At 70.1% G+C, this 15,034-nt stretch overlaps 4 protein-coding genes across 7 annotated transcripts; 2 read left to right on the top strand and 2 right to left on the bottom strand.

Moving 5' to 3' along the window:
* The first annotated feature begins 281 nt into the window (after window positions 1-281).
* Window positions 282-2,315, top strand: TIMM10 (translocase of inner mitochondrial membrane 10). The gene is made up of 2 exons (XM_036384593.2): window positions 282-509; window positions 1,008-2,315. The coding sequence occupies exons 1-2, from the start codon at window positions 439-441 to the stop codon at window positions 1,207-1,209; spliced, it is 273 nt and encodes a 90-aa protein (XP_036240486.1). The 5' UTR covers window positions 282-438; the 3' UTR covers window positions 1,210-2,315.
* RTN4RL2 (reticulon 4 receptor like 2) lies at window positions 2,274-6,515 on the bottom strand. Its single transcript, XM_036384592.2, has 3 exons — window positions 6,281-6,515; window positions 3,625-4,112; window positions 2,274-3,225 (listed from the first exon to the last, which is right to left on the bottom strand). Exons 1-3 carry the CDS (start codon window positions 6,312-6,314, stop codon window positions 2,488-2,490), a joined length of 1,260 nt encoding a protein of 419 aa, XP_036240485.1. The 5' UTR covers window positions 6,315-6,515; the 3' UTR covers window positions 2,274-2,487.
* Window positions 6,329-11,112, bottom strand: LOC118687028 (basic proline-rich protein-like). The gene is made up of 4 exons (XM_036383681.1): window positions 11,033-11,112; window positions 8,254-9,025; window positions 6,894-7,455; window positions 6,329-6,702 (listed from the first exon to the last, which is right to left on the bottom strand). The coding sequence occupies exons 1-4, from the start codon at window positions 11,110-11,112 to the stop codon at window positions 6,329-6,331; spliced, it is 1,788 nt and encodes a 595-aa protein (XP_036239574.1).
* Window positions 8,086-15,034, top strand: SLC43A3 (solute carrier family 43 member 3). 4 transcript variants are annotated; one of them, XM_036384946.2, is made up of 13 exons: window positions 8,377-8,563; window positions 11,055-11,297; window positions 11,634-11,763; window positions 11,907-11,953; window positions 12,055-12,131; window positions 12,228-12,320; window positions 12,506-12,645; window positions 12,802-12,908; window positions 13,323-13,481; window positions 13,558-13,671; window positions 13,877-14,063; window positions 14,326-14,449; window positions 14,801-15,034. In XM_036384946.2, the coding sequence occupies exons 2-13, from the start codon at window positions 11,111-11,113 to the stop codon at window positions 14,954-14,956; spliced, it is 1,521 nt and encodes a 506-aa protein (XP_036240839.1). In that variant the 5' UTR covers window positions 8,377-8,563; window positions 11,055-11,110; the 3' UTR covers window positions 14,957-15,034. The 4 variants fall into 4 exon arrangements, with proteins under 4 accessions (XP_036240837.1, XP_036240838.1, XP_036240836.1 ...); XM_036384944.2 differs by lacking the exon at window positions 8,377-8,563 and adding an exon at window positions 8,086-8,239 and having other exon boundaries at window positions 11,055-11,763; XM_036384945.2 differs by having other exon boundaries at window positions 8,258-8,563; window positions 11,055-11,763; window positions 13,593-13,671.

Raw genomic sequence — 15,034 nt, 5'->3', positions numbered from 1 at the left:
CAGGGAGGGACTCGAAGCCCCCCCGGTCACGTCCGGGTGAGGTCCCGGCGGTGGCCACGCCCTCTCCGGCCTGGACACGCCCCCTTCCCGTGACCCCGCCCTCTGCGGGGCAAAGGCCGGGCCCAGCGCGCGCTCCGCCGCTCCCCTCCCGCCGCTCGGCCGCCGCCGCCGCCACGCCCCTTCCGCGAGGCCAATCAGCGACCGAAGCGCAGCCCTGGTCCCTCCTCCTCCTGCACGCCATTGGCCGGCGCCGGCTTTGGGGCGGGGCCGCTGCGCGGGTGGGCGGAAGCGCGGCGCCCACGTGGTTCCTGCAGGGAGCCGCCGCCGGGTCCCGAACCGAGCGGGACCGTGCGGGTCCAACGGGGCGGATCCGAGCGGGGTCGGGCCCAGAGGGATCGTGATCGGGACCGGGACCGAGCGGGACCGGTGGTGGCCGCCATGGATCCGCTGCGGGCTCAGCAGCTGGCGGCCGAGCTGGAGGTTGAGATGATGGCCGACATGTACAACCGGTGAGGCCCGCCGGGAGAGAGCACTGGGGGCGCTGGGATACCGGGGGGCGTCCGTGTCTTGGGGACACTAGCGGGTGTCAGAGGCAATGGGCGACCCTGGGGCTGTAGGGGAGTGCGGGATGTCCTAGGAGACACCCGGGAAATGGGGAGGGGAGCCGGAGATGCCTGAGGATGGGGGACGGTGGGGGATCCTAGGGGTGCCCGGGTGGCAATGACGGGGGATACTGGGTTTGTTGGGGTGCAGAGGCCAGCGTCCCGCTCGGTGATGCTGCGGGTGCAGGAGGCGTTGGGGTGCAAGGGCTGGGGGTGCCGGGGGTGGCGATAACGGGGGGTGCTGAGGTGCGGGGCTGGGTCCCGGGGTGGCGATGGCGGGGTACAGGTGATGTTGGGGTGCGGGGTCGGGGTCCCGGGGGTGGCGATGGCGGGGTACAGGGTGTGCTGGGCTGCGGGGCCGGGTCCCGGCCGGCGCGGGGCTCAGGCACGGTGCGGTCTGTGCAGGATGACCCAGGCGTGCCACCGCAAGTGCGTCCCGCCGTTCTACAAGGAGTCGGAGCTGTCCAAAGGGGAATGCGTGTGCCTGGACCGCTGCGTGGCCAAGTACCTGGAGGTGCACGAGCGGATGGGCAAGAAGCTGACGGAGCTGTCGCTGCAGGATGAGGAGCTGCTCAAGCGGATGCAGCAGGGCAGCGGCAGCGCCTGAGCCCCTACCCATCACCCCAATAAACCTGGGCGTCTGCTGTGCTCCCCTCGCCCCCCAAACCCACCCTGTGGCCGTCTGTTGGGGTGCCCGTGGTTGCTGCTGGGAGCCCCCCTTGTTGTCCCCAGCTGACACGTGCTGTGTCCTTGTGGGGGGCACCCCTGGGTGCCCCCCCGGCTGGGCCCAGCCCGTGTAATCCCCCGGATTAGGCAGAGCTGGGCTGAGCCCCTTGTAATCCCCAGTGGGGTGGGACAGGGCTCAGCCCCTCCCTGTCTGTCTGTGCTGGGGGTCACCAGAGGGGACAGCCGGGACAGCCCTGCACAGGAACACAGCTCCCGAGGGGCAGGGCACAGGGACACCCTCGCAGGGACACTCCCAGCACATCCAGCTCTGTTTGAGGATACACAGATGGGACCACGTGGGGACAACCCAGGGAACACCTCTGCCTGGGCAAGGACCACGTGGGGACAGCCAGAGACCACAGGGGAGGGGGAATAGGGACACCCACATGGGGACAGTCTGCACACACACAGACAGACACCCCACACACCCCTGGGGACACCTGGAGGGGACAAGGGCCCCGGGAGACACGGACACCCAGCGAGTTACACCCGCTGAGGGACACCCAGTGAGGGGCAGCCCTGGGCTGTGTGTAACACACACCCAGAGGGACCGAGCGCAGGGGGAGGGCGCTGTCCCTGTGCCCGCAGCCCGGCAGTGTGTGCTCCATCCGTGTGCCTGCGGGAAGTGGGTCAGGCAGTGCAGGGCGCGGGGGTGGCTCCGCGCCCCGCGGCTCCCGTGACACCCGCCAGCACTCTGCTCGGGGTGCGGGGTGTCGGCGTCACGGCAGCCTGCGTGTCACCGGCCCCGCGGTGGCGCCGGGCGTGCGGCCCGTGTCGGGGGGTGTGTGTCCCGCAGGGGGTGTCCGTCCGTCCGTCCGTCCGTCCCCCCCGCAGCGCCCTGCACGCCTCGCTGCCTTGCCACCCGCCGCTCCCATCAATATTTCAGGAGCGGCAGGCGGTGACCTGGATCGACAGTGGCCCACCCACAGCAGCCAGGCCCCGCTCTCCCAAAATAAGACCATTTTTAATAAATAATTTCCCACCTTTTGGTTCCTGTTGGGGGTTTTTCCCGCTCAGGATGGGAGGGGACGCCCTTCTGCATCCTGCGGCCCCCCCCCCCCCCGCCGGCTTTTCCCCACAGTTCTTGAGGCCTCCCCTGGGGAGAAGGGGGGCACGGGCGCCCCGAGGTGCCGGGACCCCCGTGGGCGCCGAGGGGGGCTCAGAGTCGGGGCAGGATCAGAGCCAGGAGGGGCAGGAGGGCGGGGGGCCGGCGGGGCGCGGCGGCGGCCATGGGGGCGCAGGGGTCGTGGGGGCAGCTGGCGTCCTCGGGGGGCCCGCGGGAGTCACGGGACGGGGGGGGCGGCCGGGGCTGGGGTCCCCGCAGGTCGTGGGGGGGCAGCCCGTCGCGGTAGAAGGCGGAGGGCGGTGCGGCCGGGAGGGTGCCGGGGCGACCCAGCGCCCGCCCCGGGGTGCCCATCACCGCCACCCCGTTGCCATCTTCCATCTCCTCGCCGTCGTCGTCGTCGTCGTCATCCTCGGGGCAGGCGTCGAAGTCTCGGGGGCGCAGGTGGCGCAGGTCGGTGCCGCGGCGGTGCGGGGGGCTGGCGCACGGCACCGGGGAGCTGGAGACGCGCGTGCGGCGGAACCAGGCCCAGAGTGGGCGCGCACGGCAGTCGCAGGCCCAGGGGTTGGCGTTGAGGCGCAGGAACTGCAGCGAGGGCAGCGCGGCCAGCGGGTCCCCGGGCAGGGCCACCAGGCTGTTGTTGAACAGGTAGAGGATGGTGAGGCGCGCCAGCCCGCCGAAGGCGCGGCGGTGGATGGCTGCCAGCCGGTTGGCGTGCAGCAGCAGGCGGTCCAGGCTCGAGAGCCCCCGGAAGACGCCCTCCGACAGCGCCCGCAGCCGGTTGCCGTGCAGAAAGAGGTGGCTCAGGTTGGCCAGGTCGGCAAAGAGATCGTCCTGCGGGGAATGGGAGAGGGGTGGGCGTGGGGTGGGGGCCCAGTGCCAGTGTGCTGCTCTGTGGCCCTGCCTGGCGGGCATCAGCTGGAGAGACACTGGTGTGGGCCCCACAGAGCCCTGCCATGGGGCCTGGTCCTGCCAGCATCGCCCGTCACCCTCTCCTGTGTCCCTGCTCTGTGAGCATCGTGCAAGACCTTGTCCTGTGTCCCTGCCATGCTGGGGTCACCCATGGTCCTGCCCCACGGCCATCACCCCGCTCCCTCAGCATCTCCTGTCCCTGCCCTGCATTCTGGCCGTGTCAGCACCACCTTGTCCCACATCCTGTCTCCATGGCATGTCATCATCACCCATCCCACCCCTGTGCCCTGGAGGCATCGCCCAGGCCCCCTGCTCACCCACCTGGAGGTAGAGCAGCCCGTTCTCCTGCAGGTAGAGGTACTGGAGGCTGCGGAGGCCACGGAAGATGCCGCTGGGCAGGTTGGCCAGCCGGCACCGGTACAGGTGCAGGGCCTGGAGGCGGTGGAGGCCGTGGAAGGTGTCGGGGGCCAGGACGCGGAGGTGCGGGTTGTCACCCAGGTCGAGCTCCTCCAGGGCGGGCAGGTGGCGGAAGGTGCCCGGCTGGATGGAGGAGATGTTGTTGGAGTAGAGCCAGAGGGTGACGGTGCTGGGCCCGAAGGTGCCCGCCCGCAGCGCCCCGATGACGTTGTTCTGCAGGAAGAGGCGGCGGGCGCCGGGCGGGAGCCCCGCGGGCACCGAGGAGAAGTTGTTGGCCTGGCAGCTGACGGTGGGCGGCGAGACGTAGCAGGTGCAGAGCGCGGGGCAGGCGGGAGCCCCGCCGGGCACCCACACCAGCGCCGCCAGCAGCAGCAGGGCCGCCGGGCGCCCGCCTGAGGGCACAGCGGGGCGTCAGCGCGGGGCACCCGCGTCCCCGACCCCCGCGCCGCCCGCCCCCCACAGCCCCCCGGCCGCCGCAGCCCACAGAGCCTCCCGGGGCCGTGCCCTCCAGGAACATCCCTGGGAACGGCTCTGGGAGCCCCCTGGGGCCGTGCCCACCCCATCAAGCCGTGGCTCCTTAGGAGAGTCCCAAGGTCCTGATCATTCCATAGGGTTGGGCACCCCAAGGAGGCCCCCTGGACTGTACCCACCCTTAGGGCCTGCGTTTGCCCAGGAGAACCCCAAGGTCACGACAACCCCATAGGGCTGGGCACTCCTAGAAGCCCTCCAAAGCCATGCCAGCTCCATAGGGCCACGGTTCCCCAGGAGAATGCCAAGGTCATCACCACCCTGTAGGGCTGGACGCCCCGAGGAAGGGGACTGTGCCCACCCACAGGCCATGGCACCCAGGAGGCCCCTGAGGGCCATGTCTCCTCTCCAGGGACGCCCCAAGGCCATGCCCACCCACACAGCCATGGTCCCCTAGGAGATCCCTAGGACCACAGAGCCCTTGGAGAATCCCAAGGTCATGACACCCCATAGCACTGAGCGCCCCTTGCAGCCCCCAGACCCACATCAGCCCATAGGACCGTGGTCCCCAGAGACGCCCCCAGGGCTGTGCTGCTGCACAGCACCAAGGCCGGGCACCCCAAAAAGTGGCTGTCCACCTGTGACCTTCTGGGGCTGCTCCTGCTACTGGGGCCATGCTCCCCAGGGACCCCCAAAGCTCCCTGACCCCCCTGCCGTGCCCACACTTGTGCGGGACCGTGCCTGCCCCACGGTCCACCAGAACCCCTCACGGGGTCACAGACCCCTGGGACCCCCCTCACCCCACTCTGGGGGGGGTCCGTGCCCCCTCCCCAAACGGGGCGGTGCCACGTGCGCGCGTGCCGCGGCCACGTGTGGGGCGGGGCACGCGTGGGCGCGGGCTGACGACACGCGCCGCCGCTCCGGGTGTTCAGCATCCCCCCCTTCTCCCCCCCCCCCCACCCGTGTCCATCCCCCCCCTCAGGCTGCAACCCGAGAGCTTCATCCATAATTCAGCCCGGCGGCCTGGATCCACGCCCGGGGATGCGTGGATGCGCCCAGTCGCCGCTGCCGGGGGAGGGGAGAGGAAGGAGGGGGGCGGTGGGACCCTCCGGTGCACCGGAGGTCACACCGGAGATGCACCGAGGGGTCCCACCGCCCCCTTCCCTCCCTTCCCCTCTGCCGGTGCTCCGCGAGTTGGGGGGGTGCCCACCCCCCAGCCACCCACGGAGGCGTCCGGCGCATCTGCTCAGCGCCGCCCCCCTCCCCCGGCGCCCCGTGCCGGCGTGCGCCCCCCACCCGCGTCCCATCTGTCACTCCCCCACGCCGCGGGCTGACTCAGTTGGGAGCTGAAGTCACCGGTTCTCAGCTTCCCCCCCCCGGGTGCCAAACCCCCCCACCCCGGTAGTTGCGGGTACCCCACAGACCCGCGGCACCCACCCGCGGCGTGACCCGGGCGCTCCCGGCTCCCCGCGGTGCCACTCGGGGAACCGTGGGGCGTCTCCACGCCGCGCTGGGGGTCCAGGGGTGGCACCGCGTATCCCCTGAGTCGCGGGGCACACCCCGCTGGGCAGCGTGGGGTACCCACACTCCAGGGCTGGGGCTCTCGGGGTGGCATCGGGTACCCCGTGGATCGTGGAGCGCCAGAAGCCGGGCTGTGCACGCCGGTGCTGCACAGGGCGTGCCGGGGTTCGTGGGGCTGCCCTGGGGGGCCCGGGATGGCAGCGAGTACCCACGTGTCATGGGGCACTGCCACGCCGGGCTGGGGGTCCCGGGATGGCACCGGCCACCCCGTGGGTCGTGAGACGGCCACACCTCGGGCTGGGCTGGCGGCAGGCGCCTCGTGGGTCGGGGGGCACCCTCGCGCCGGGGGTCGCGGGGGGACTCAACCTGGGGTGCCCCGGGACTGCGCCCCCGCGCCGGGCCGCGCGTTCCGGGGCGGCCGCGGGGTCCCCGCGCACCGGGGGCTCCCCACTCACCCCGGGGCGCCCGCACCCCGAGCGCCGCGGGGCGCCCCGAGCCGGGACCGAGGTTTCCGGGGGGCACCCCAGGGTCCGCCCGACACCCGCGGGACCCCGCCCGACCCCGCGCCTACCTGGGGGCAGGTCCCGAGCCGTGGGGGGCCGCATGGCGGGGCGGCCGCTCAGGCGCTGCCCACCCGCGGGGTCATGGCCGGTGCCGGGGGGGGCTGCTCGCCCCCTTCGCCCCCGCCGCGCCGCCGGGAGCAGCAGCCGCCGCCGCCCCGGGGCATGGCACGGGTGGGCTCGGGCTCGGGCACGGGTGGGCTCGGCGCGGCGCTGCCCGCGGCTCCGTGGGGCTGAGCCCTCCCCGCGCCGCGCCTTATCCCGGGGCGGCCGCTCCGCCCCCCGCGCCGGCCCCGCCGTTTAACCCTTCCCGGGCTGGCCCGCCCCAGGCGGGACAGGGGTGGGCGCAGGGACTCCCGGCGGGGACAGCGGGGACCGCGGGGACAGGAGGGACAGGGGGATACGCGCTGCGGGCGCCCGCGGGGGCCACGCCCTGCGGGACTCAAGACGGGGACCCCCAACGGGGACACGGGGTGTGATGCGCTCCCCCCACGGGGAAAGGGCGCGGGGCTCGCGTGGGGAGCTGTGACCGCGGGACACGGAGGGTGGTCTCCGTCCGTCCGTCCGTCCGTCCGTCCGTCTGTCCGTCTGTCCGTCCCTCCCTCTGTCCCACGATCCCCGGACCGGCGCCGGGCTTTGGTGCCCCCATGGCCGGCGGGACCCCGCGGGGGCCGTGCCCGGGGTGGGGGCGGCGGGGCCGGGAGCCCCGCACCCAGCGAGCCGCCGGGAGGGCGCGGTGGGCGGCGGTCCGCACCCACGCGGGACCGCGGCGCTGTTCGCGGTGCCGGACCGGCGCTGTCCGTGGTGCCGCCGCGGCGCCGCCCGGCCCGGGGCACAGCGGGTGGCGGCGGTGCGGGATGCGCGGGCCCCGCGCCGGTGCCGCGCGTGGGGGGACACGCGTGGCCGCGCGGGCTGCGGCGGCACCGGCACCGGCTGGCACCGGCGCGTGTTTGCGGCGCCGTCTCCGGCGAGCGAAATGCCACAAGCTGGTGCGGCGGCAGCCGTGGGAGGGGGCGTGGGCGGCGCGGGGCTGACTCAGGGGCCGCCATCCGCTCCCCCCGCCCGTGGCCCCGGCCCCGTGCCGAGCCCCCGGCCGGACAGCGCCGGTCTGGAACGGGGAGGGGGAGCCCGCTCGGGGGGGCTGCTCTGGGTGCTGGTGCCCACCCGCCTGGGGAGCTGGGACAGGCTGGGTAGGGAGGGGACGGACAGACGGATGGACGGTGGAGGATGGATAGAAGGAGGGGACAGATGGGTGGACAGAGAGGTGGAGGATGAATTGATGGACAGGTGGACACAAGGAGAGGAGGACAGATGGACAGATATGGACGGAGAACATGTGGAGATGGGGTGGACAAATGGAGAGATGGGTGAAGGATGGGGAGGACAGACAGATGGACAGGTGGAGGGAAGGGCAGGTAATGGGCAGCTGGATGGTTGTGGGACAGATGGATGGGATGGATAGAGTTGTGATTGGAGGGGGACAGATGGACAGGTGACAGACAGACCGATGATGGACAGATGGATGGGTGACAGACAGATGGATGGGTGATGGACAGATGGACGGGTGATGAACAGACAGAAGGGCAGCTGGCAGAGCAGATGAGAGGCTGCAGCAGTGGGGACAGGTGGGGACAGACCGGGTGGCTGCAAGCACTGGTGGATGGACAGAGGGACAGAAGAGAGGATGTGGAGGGGAGGGTGACAGGAGGGACAGCAGTGTCCTGGGCGGGGCGAAGGCAGGGGGTGGCGGACCAGGGACAGGCAGGGGACACAGCACAACACAGCGGGGTGGCATGGGAATGGCTCTGGGATGGCACAGCAGGAGGGGCCCAGGGATAGCCCAAGGGTAGTCCTGGGGTGTCCGGGAATGGCCTAAGGGGTGACCCAAGCATCACTGAGAACTGGCCCGAGAGTGACCAGAAGGGCGATCCAAGGGTGGCGCCACCGGGAGCGCCCCTTGGGAGCGGCAGGTGAGCTGGCACACCTGGACGTGCCGAGGGCGCACCCGCGGGGGGCGTACGGGCGGCGCCGGGGAAAGGCTCCGTGCCGGGACGGCCCCTCCTGGGCGGACCCACGGGTGACCGGGGCCCTCCACCGAGGCCGCCTCCCGCGCCCCCCCGAACCGCGGGGCCCGGGGGCGGGGCCCGGCCAGGCCCAGCAGCTCCGCTCCGCCCGCGGTGAGGGGGGGGCGGGAGGGGCCGCGGCATTTGGGGGCACCGAGAGCACCGGGAGCACCGGGAGCGCCGGGGCGGGGAGAGCCCGGTCCCCTCCCCGCCGGGCCGGGCGGGAGGCGGGTGAGCGGCGCGGGGATGCGGCGGGAGGAGCCGCGGGGCGCGGAGGGGCCCGGATGGACACGGAGCGGCGGCGGGAGGGGGTTGTGACCGGGACGGGAGGATGCGGAAGGACCGAGGGCCCTGGCCCCGTGGCCTGCGGGGCTGGGCTCGGCGTGGGCGCGGTGCGGGTGTCCGGGGTGTCCGGGGTGCCCGGGGTGTCCGGGGTGCCCGGGTGCCCGGGGCGGTGCCGGGGTACGCGTGGCGGAGCCGCGTCGGCCCCGGGGCCGTGGGGGAGGCTCGGGGGGCGGGCACGGCGGAGCCCCACGTTTGCCCACCCCCAGGACCACGCGTGTGTCCCCGCCACACGTGTGCGGGCCAAGTCCCCGCGGCCGGGGCTGCCCCTGCTCGGGGGGGTGCGGGCAGTGCCCGCCCCAGGACACCGCGTCCCGCGGGGGCAGCGGGGTGGGGAGGGGGCGCCCAGCCCTAGGGCAGCCCCCAGGGGTCCTGTGACACCCCCCTGCCCCTTCACGGCCTGGGGGGAGCTCGGGGTCACGGCAGGGACAGAGGGGACAGAGTCACTGATGCTGCGAACCTCCGAGCCGAGCCGAGCCGGAGCCCCCTGCTCCCTTGTGGAGGGCTCACCAGTATGGGGGGGCTCTCACCAGTATGGGGGGGTCACTGCTGTGGGACACACCCGTGTGGCTGGCAGGGACAGTGTGTCCAGGACACCCCAGTCAGGCCTAGTGGCTGACACCCATAGTGAATGGCTCGGGGTGCCCCAGGCAGTGACCCCCACATGTCAGGGAGCCCCGGTGCCCTCCAGCTGCTGTCACAGCCCCTGCCTGTGCTATTTTTAGCCACCTGAGTGGCTAAGCACAGTACAGGTCTCCCCGGGCCGGCCCCCCTCCCCCGGCTCTGTGCAGGTTAATCTTTAGCTGCTGGTCACTGTAATGTGGCTCATTACCCTCATTACCCTCATTACCGCGGGACAGCGACAGGCCCTGGGCAGTGACACGGTGACAGGGCTCTGTGCAGCAGAGCCAGGCTGTGTGTGGCTGAGGGAGGTGGGGGGACACGGAGGACAGTGAGCTGGGGGTGACGTGGCTCTGGTGCCCTTGGCACCCGGCTGTGGGTCACGGGGAGTCCCAGCTGCAATGGGGGGTGACCTGCTGCCAGCCCCAGCACGGTGACAGCCCCAGTGCAGTGCAGTGCTTGGGGCAGCAGCGTCCCCAGGAGACATGTCACAGTCCCCAGCAGTGTGAGGGGATTCCTGGGGACAGGACAGGATCCCCCGGGGGTGGCAGGGTCCCAGAGGTGTGACAGTGTCCCTGAGGGCTGTGCCAGGGTCCCCAAGGGAGGGCCCCAGGGGCTGTGCTGGGTCCTTGGGGGGGTGTGTCATTGTCCCCTGCAGCGTGCCTGTGTCCCTGTGCCAGCATCTCCAGGGATTGTCCCAGATTCCCAAGCACTGTGCCAGGCCCTGGGGGGGATGGTGTTTTGGTGTCCCTGTGGGAGTGCCAATGTCCCCAGGGGCTGTGCCAGCGGCACCAGGAAGAGTGCCAGTTTCCCAAGGGCCGTGCCAGGTCCCCAGCAGGTGCTGGTGTCCTTGGGGTGAGGTGTGTTGTTGTGGTGTCCCCAGTGCTCACACCAGGGTGCCCAGCAGTGTGCCAGTGTCCCTGTGGCTGTGCCAGGTCCTGGGCCAGGCTGGCTTGAGGCAATAGGGACAGCACAGGGGGCTCCTGACACAGTGAGGGGACCGAGCCCCCATCGGGGGGCCCGAGGTGCTATCAGGGGGCCCAAGGCAGTATTGGGGACCGGCAGCCTGGGGAACCCGAGTGTGCTCCCAGATTAGGGGGGAGTCACTGGGGCTGTGGAGATGTGTCCCAGCCACACTGCCGGGGGCCAGACTGCAGGGCAGCAGTGAAGGTGACAGTGACAACAGGAGGGACTGGCCTCGTGCAGGTGGGTGAGGGGTGCAGGACAGGAATCAGCAGGCACGGTGCAGGTGTGCACGCCTGCAAACCTGTGTGTGTGCCTGTGAACAGCTGTGTGCACCTGGAAGTGTCTGTGCACGCCTGCAAACCTGTGTGTGTGCCTGTGAACAGCTGTGTGCACCTGGAAGTGTCTGTGCGCCTGCAAACCTGTGTGTGTGCCTGTGAACAGCTGTGTGTGTGCTTACAAATGTGTGTGTGTGCCCACAAATCTGTGTGTGCCTGTGAACAGCTGTGTGTGTGCCCATAAATCTGTGTGTGCCCCTGCAAACCTGTGTGTGTCTGTCAATGGCCGTGCGCCACATGTCACTAGCTGTCCCCAAATGTGCGAGCCCTGGCTGCTGCAGGGCCCTGCCCTGCGCCCTGGCACGTGGGAGGACACAGGTGCCAGCCACTGTGGCCAGGGACAAGGGGCAGAGCCAGGGTGACAGTGGCCTTTGCCCAGGTGGCCACGTGCTGCCAGGTGTCCCTGTGCCCCCGGTGGGTGCCCACACGGTGTGACGCCTTCCCTTTGTCACCCACAGGCTTGGTGAAGACGCCCCAGGCTGGTGCCAGGCCAGTGGCTGCCTGGGCAGGGGCCATGGCGGGGGGCGCAGGGCTGGCCAAGCGCCTGGGGACGCTCCTGTCGGGGCTGCTGGAGTGCGGCGCCTTCTGCGGCATCATCTTCGGCTGGGCCTCCCTCGTCTTCGTCCTCAAGGACCTGGGCTACTTCGAGGGGCTGTGCCAGCCCTCCACCACCCCCGGCCCCAACCTCACCCTGGGGTCTGGTATGGACCCCCCCCCCCCCCCGTGTCCCCATGGTCCCCTGACTCGTGACCCTGCTGTCCCAATGGCTCGAGCTGTCCCATGTCCCCACTGTGCCTGTGTCTTTGCTGTCTGCGGTGTCCTGATGCCCTGCAGTGCTCTGTGTCCCCACTGTCTCCAAGCCCACGTGCCTGCTGTCCCCCAGTCCATGTCTCCAGTACCGTCGTGTCCGTGGTGTCCCCACATGCCTGGTGTCCCCCGCATCTCCGCTGACCCGTGTCCCTGGGTGCCCGTGGTATTCCCGGTGTCCCCATGCCCCTGTCTCCGTGTCCCCATGCCCCACTTGTGGCCGTTCCCAGACTGCAGTGGGCAGGATGAGCAGTTCTCCCTGGTCTTCACCATCGGCTCCTTCATGAACAACTTCATGACCTTCCCCATGGGCGTCGTCTTCGACCGCTTCGGCACCGCGGCTGCACGCCTCATCGCCATGTGAGCCCTGCGCCAGGGGACACGGGGGACACAGCTGGGGCTGCCGGGAATGGGGGTCATTCCGGTGGCCTAGCTCCCAAAGGGCGAGGGGAGGGGAATCACCTGTGATTCCTGTCCCCACGTCTCACCACTGTCCCCTTTAGCTCCCTCTACACTGGCGGGACCCTGCTCGTCGCCTTCTCCACCCCAGGTGAGACCCTGTGGCCAGCGGGTCCCCAGCCCTGGGGGGACCTCTTTGGTAACCCCTGTCCCCACTGACCCCTGTGTCCCCACTGACCCCTGTGTCCCCAGAGCTGGCAGTGCTGCTCTTCCCAGCCATGTCCATGCTGTCGGTGGGAGGCATCCTCCTCATCCTCACCAACATGCAGGTGGGTTCCCCCTGCACCCTGATACCCACGTGGTGGCAGGACACCCTGTGTGGCACGGGAGGGCTCTGATGGAACGCAGGGGTCTCTCGGTGCCAGGTGGGGAACCTGTTCGGGAACTACCGCTCCATCATCATCACTCTCTACAACGGGGCCTTCGACTCGTCCTCTGCCATCTTCCTCATCGTCAAGGTGGGTGCGAGAGACGTGGCAGTGGCGGCAGGGGAGGACAGAGCTGGGAACAGCTGGGTCACGTCTACGGGCGTATTGGGGACACAGTCTGGGACACACTGAGTCACATATGGGGACACACCTGAGGCCTGAGCAGGTGGCCACTGGCAGCCTGTCTCTGTCCCTGACTCTGTCCTTGTCCCCAGCTGCTGTACGAGCAGGGGCTGTCCCTGCAGGCCATGTTCCTCTTCCTGGCAGCCTGCAGTGCCTGGCACCTCCTGCGCACCCTCTTCCTGATGCCGCGCAGCCGCATCCCCTACCCTCTGCCCCCCGACTACAACTACGGGTATGGGGGTGCCTGCGCCCTGCCTCTGGGGGCTCTGGGGAGAGGGGTGCTGGGTGCCACCCGGGGCTGGGTCCCACCCTGTGGGCAGCGGGTCCTGTCCCCTGGGCAGGGCCAGCCCCGGCAGGTGGACGCAGGGTGACACAGGCGCTGCCACAGGCTGCAGTGCCGGAGCCGTTCCCGCTCCTACCGAGCCCACAAGGACAAGCAAACCCCGGGAGAGGCCGGACCGGAGGAGACACCCCTGGAACCCCCCATAGCTCGAGGTGCCGGAGTGGGAATTTGCTCGGTGGGGTGGGGCTTATATTTGGGGAGGGGCTTGGCCGGGTGGGCGTGGCCACATCTGGCTGTGGGCTGTGCTATGTAAAGGAGGGGTGTGGCATGGGGATGTGGATGTGCATGGCCTGGTTGAGGGCACCATGCATATGCAAATAGATGTGTGTGGCCTTCTGGTGGTGGGCGTGGCTGTTGATAGGCGTGGCTGGAGGACGGCAAGGATATGCAAATGAAGCAGTGCTGGGTGTGGCAGCGTGTGAGCGTGGTCAGAGGGTGGGCACGGTGACATATCTGAATGAGCAGGCTCATACCGGGGGCTGTGAGGCCCCAGTGGGTGGCAGGGACAAGGTGTGGGTGTGGCCTGGGGGTGTGTCTGTATGTGCCCTGCCCTGACACCTGCACAGGTGGGGACACCCCTGGGACACCGTTCCGGGCCTGTGCCTGCTCGTGGCTCTTCGCCTGGCACGTGGCCTGGCTCTCAGTGATGCAGCTGCGCCATTACCTGTTCATCGGCACCCTCAACCCTCAGCTGGAGCACCTGGCGCATGGGGACCACGCCCTGGGTACGGCATCACGGTGGGGGGACACGGCAGGGACCCCCGGGGCCGGCCCTGCCCACCTGACGCTGTCCCCCCACAGTGAGCACCTACACCAACGCCTTTGCCTTCACCCAGCTCTGCGGGGTGCTCTGTGCCCCCTGGAACGGCCTCATCCTCGACCGGCACAAGCGGGGAAAGGGCCCCCGCCCCGAGGGTAACTGAGCCCCCAGCCCATACCCCGCGGGTAATTGACCCCCACGGCCCTTCACCCCAAGAGGAACCATTCCTTGACCCACACTATGGGGGTAACACCCCTCCCAGTCCTGTGCTCCCTGTGTCCTCATTGCTGCCACCACCACCGTGCCCGAGCCTGCGGCCCCTGGGGCCGTGTCCCCATGCCGTGACCGCCATGCCCACAGGGACCCTGGCCGCGCTGGCAGACCTGCGCTCGGCGGTGCTGTCGCTGGTGGTGACGGTGGCGCTGTGCCTGCTGTTCTCCGTGCTCGCCGCCGTGCCTGTCCTGCCCGCCCAGTTCGGCACCTTCGTGCTGCAGGTCATCAGCCGCTCCTTCCTGTACGGCGGCAACGCCGCCTTCCTGGCCATCGCGTGAGTGACTGGGGACAGCCCCGGGGGACGCAGGGCTCAGCGTGGCAGGGCATGGAGGCACGGTCGTTGTGGCTGTAGCAGGGGACAGTCAGGGTGCCATGGTCAGCATGGGGTGGCAGGGGATGGCGGTGGCACTGGAGGGTGGCAGGGGATGGCGGTGGCGTTGGAGGGTGGCAGGTGACACAGAGCCCTGTCAGGGCTCAGGAGGGTGCCAGGGTGGGGGTGCCAGGAGGTGCCCGTTGGTGATGTGGGTGCCTGGCAGGTTTCCCCCTCAGCACTTTGGGAAACTCTACGGGCTGGCCATGGCACTGTCGGCGCTGGTGGCCCTGCTGCAGTACCCCTGTGTCGCCCTGGTGCAGGGGCCGCTCCAGGGGGACCCCTTCTATGTGAGTGTGCCCCCCGAGGGAGGGCTGGGGGGCTGCTCCACGGGGAAATGGAGGTCCTGCCCTGGGAGGGAAGGGGGCTTGCCACATGGGGAAATGGGGGTCTCATCCCATGGGAAAATGGGGATCCTGGTCATGCCCATGGGAAAATGGGGGTCCTGCCACATGGGGAAATGGGGATGCTGCCCTGGGAGGGATGGAGTCCTTTCCCCAGGAATGGTGGGGTGTTATGCCATAAGAAATGGGGGTTCTACTCCTGGGGAAATGGAGGTGCTGCCCCAAGTGTCCTGGCCTAACACAGGGGATGGGGGATGGCACCCCAGACCCCTGCCCTGACACTCTTCCCCTCCGCAGATGAACTTGGGGCTCATCACCGTGGTGCTGGTGGCCTTTGTCAGCCCCGTGGTGGTGGCCCGTGAGTGCCAGAGGCGAGCCAAGGAGCTGGGCATGGCTGGCACCCCCCTGGCAGCCCCTCCCAACACTGAGATCCACGACGAGACCCCACACTGAGCCCCAGAACACCATTTTTGTACCGGCCTGGGGGTGCTGTGCCTGTGGAGTGGGGATAATAAACATTGCTGCCCCCTC

The sequence above is a fragment of the Molothrus ater genome, chromosome 6 (assembly GCF_012460135.2).
Source record: "Molothrus ater isolate BHLD 08-10-18 breed brown headed cowbird chromosome 6, BPBGC_Mater_1.1, whole genome shotgun sequence".
NCBI classification, from domain to species: Eukaryota; Metazoa; Chordata; class Aves; order Passeriformes; family Icteridae; genus Molothrus; species Molothrus ater.
The sequence above is the reverse complement of the archived record's forward strand: the minus strand, read 5'-3'. Positions and strand labels throughout refer to the sequence as shown.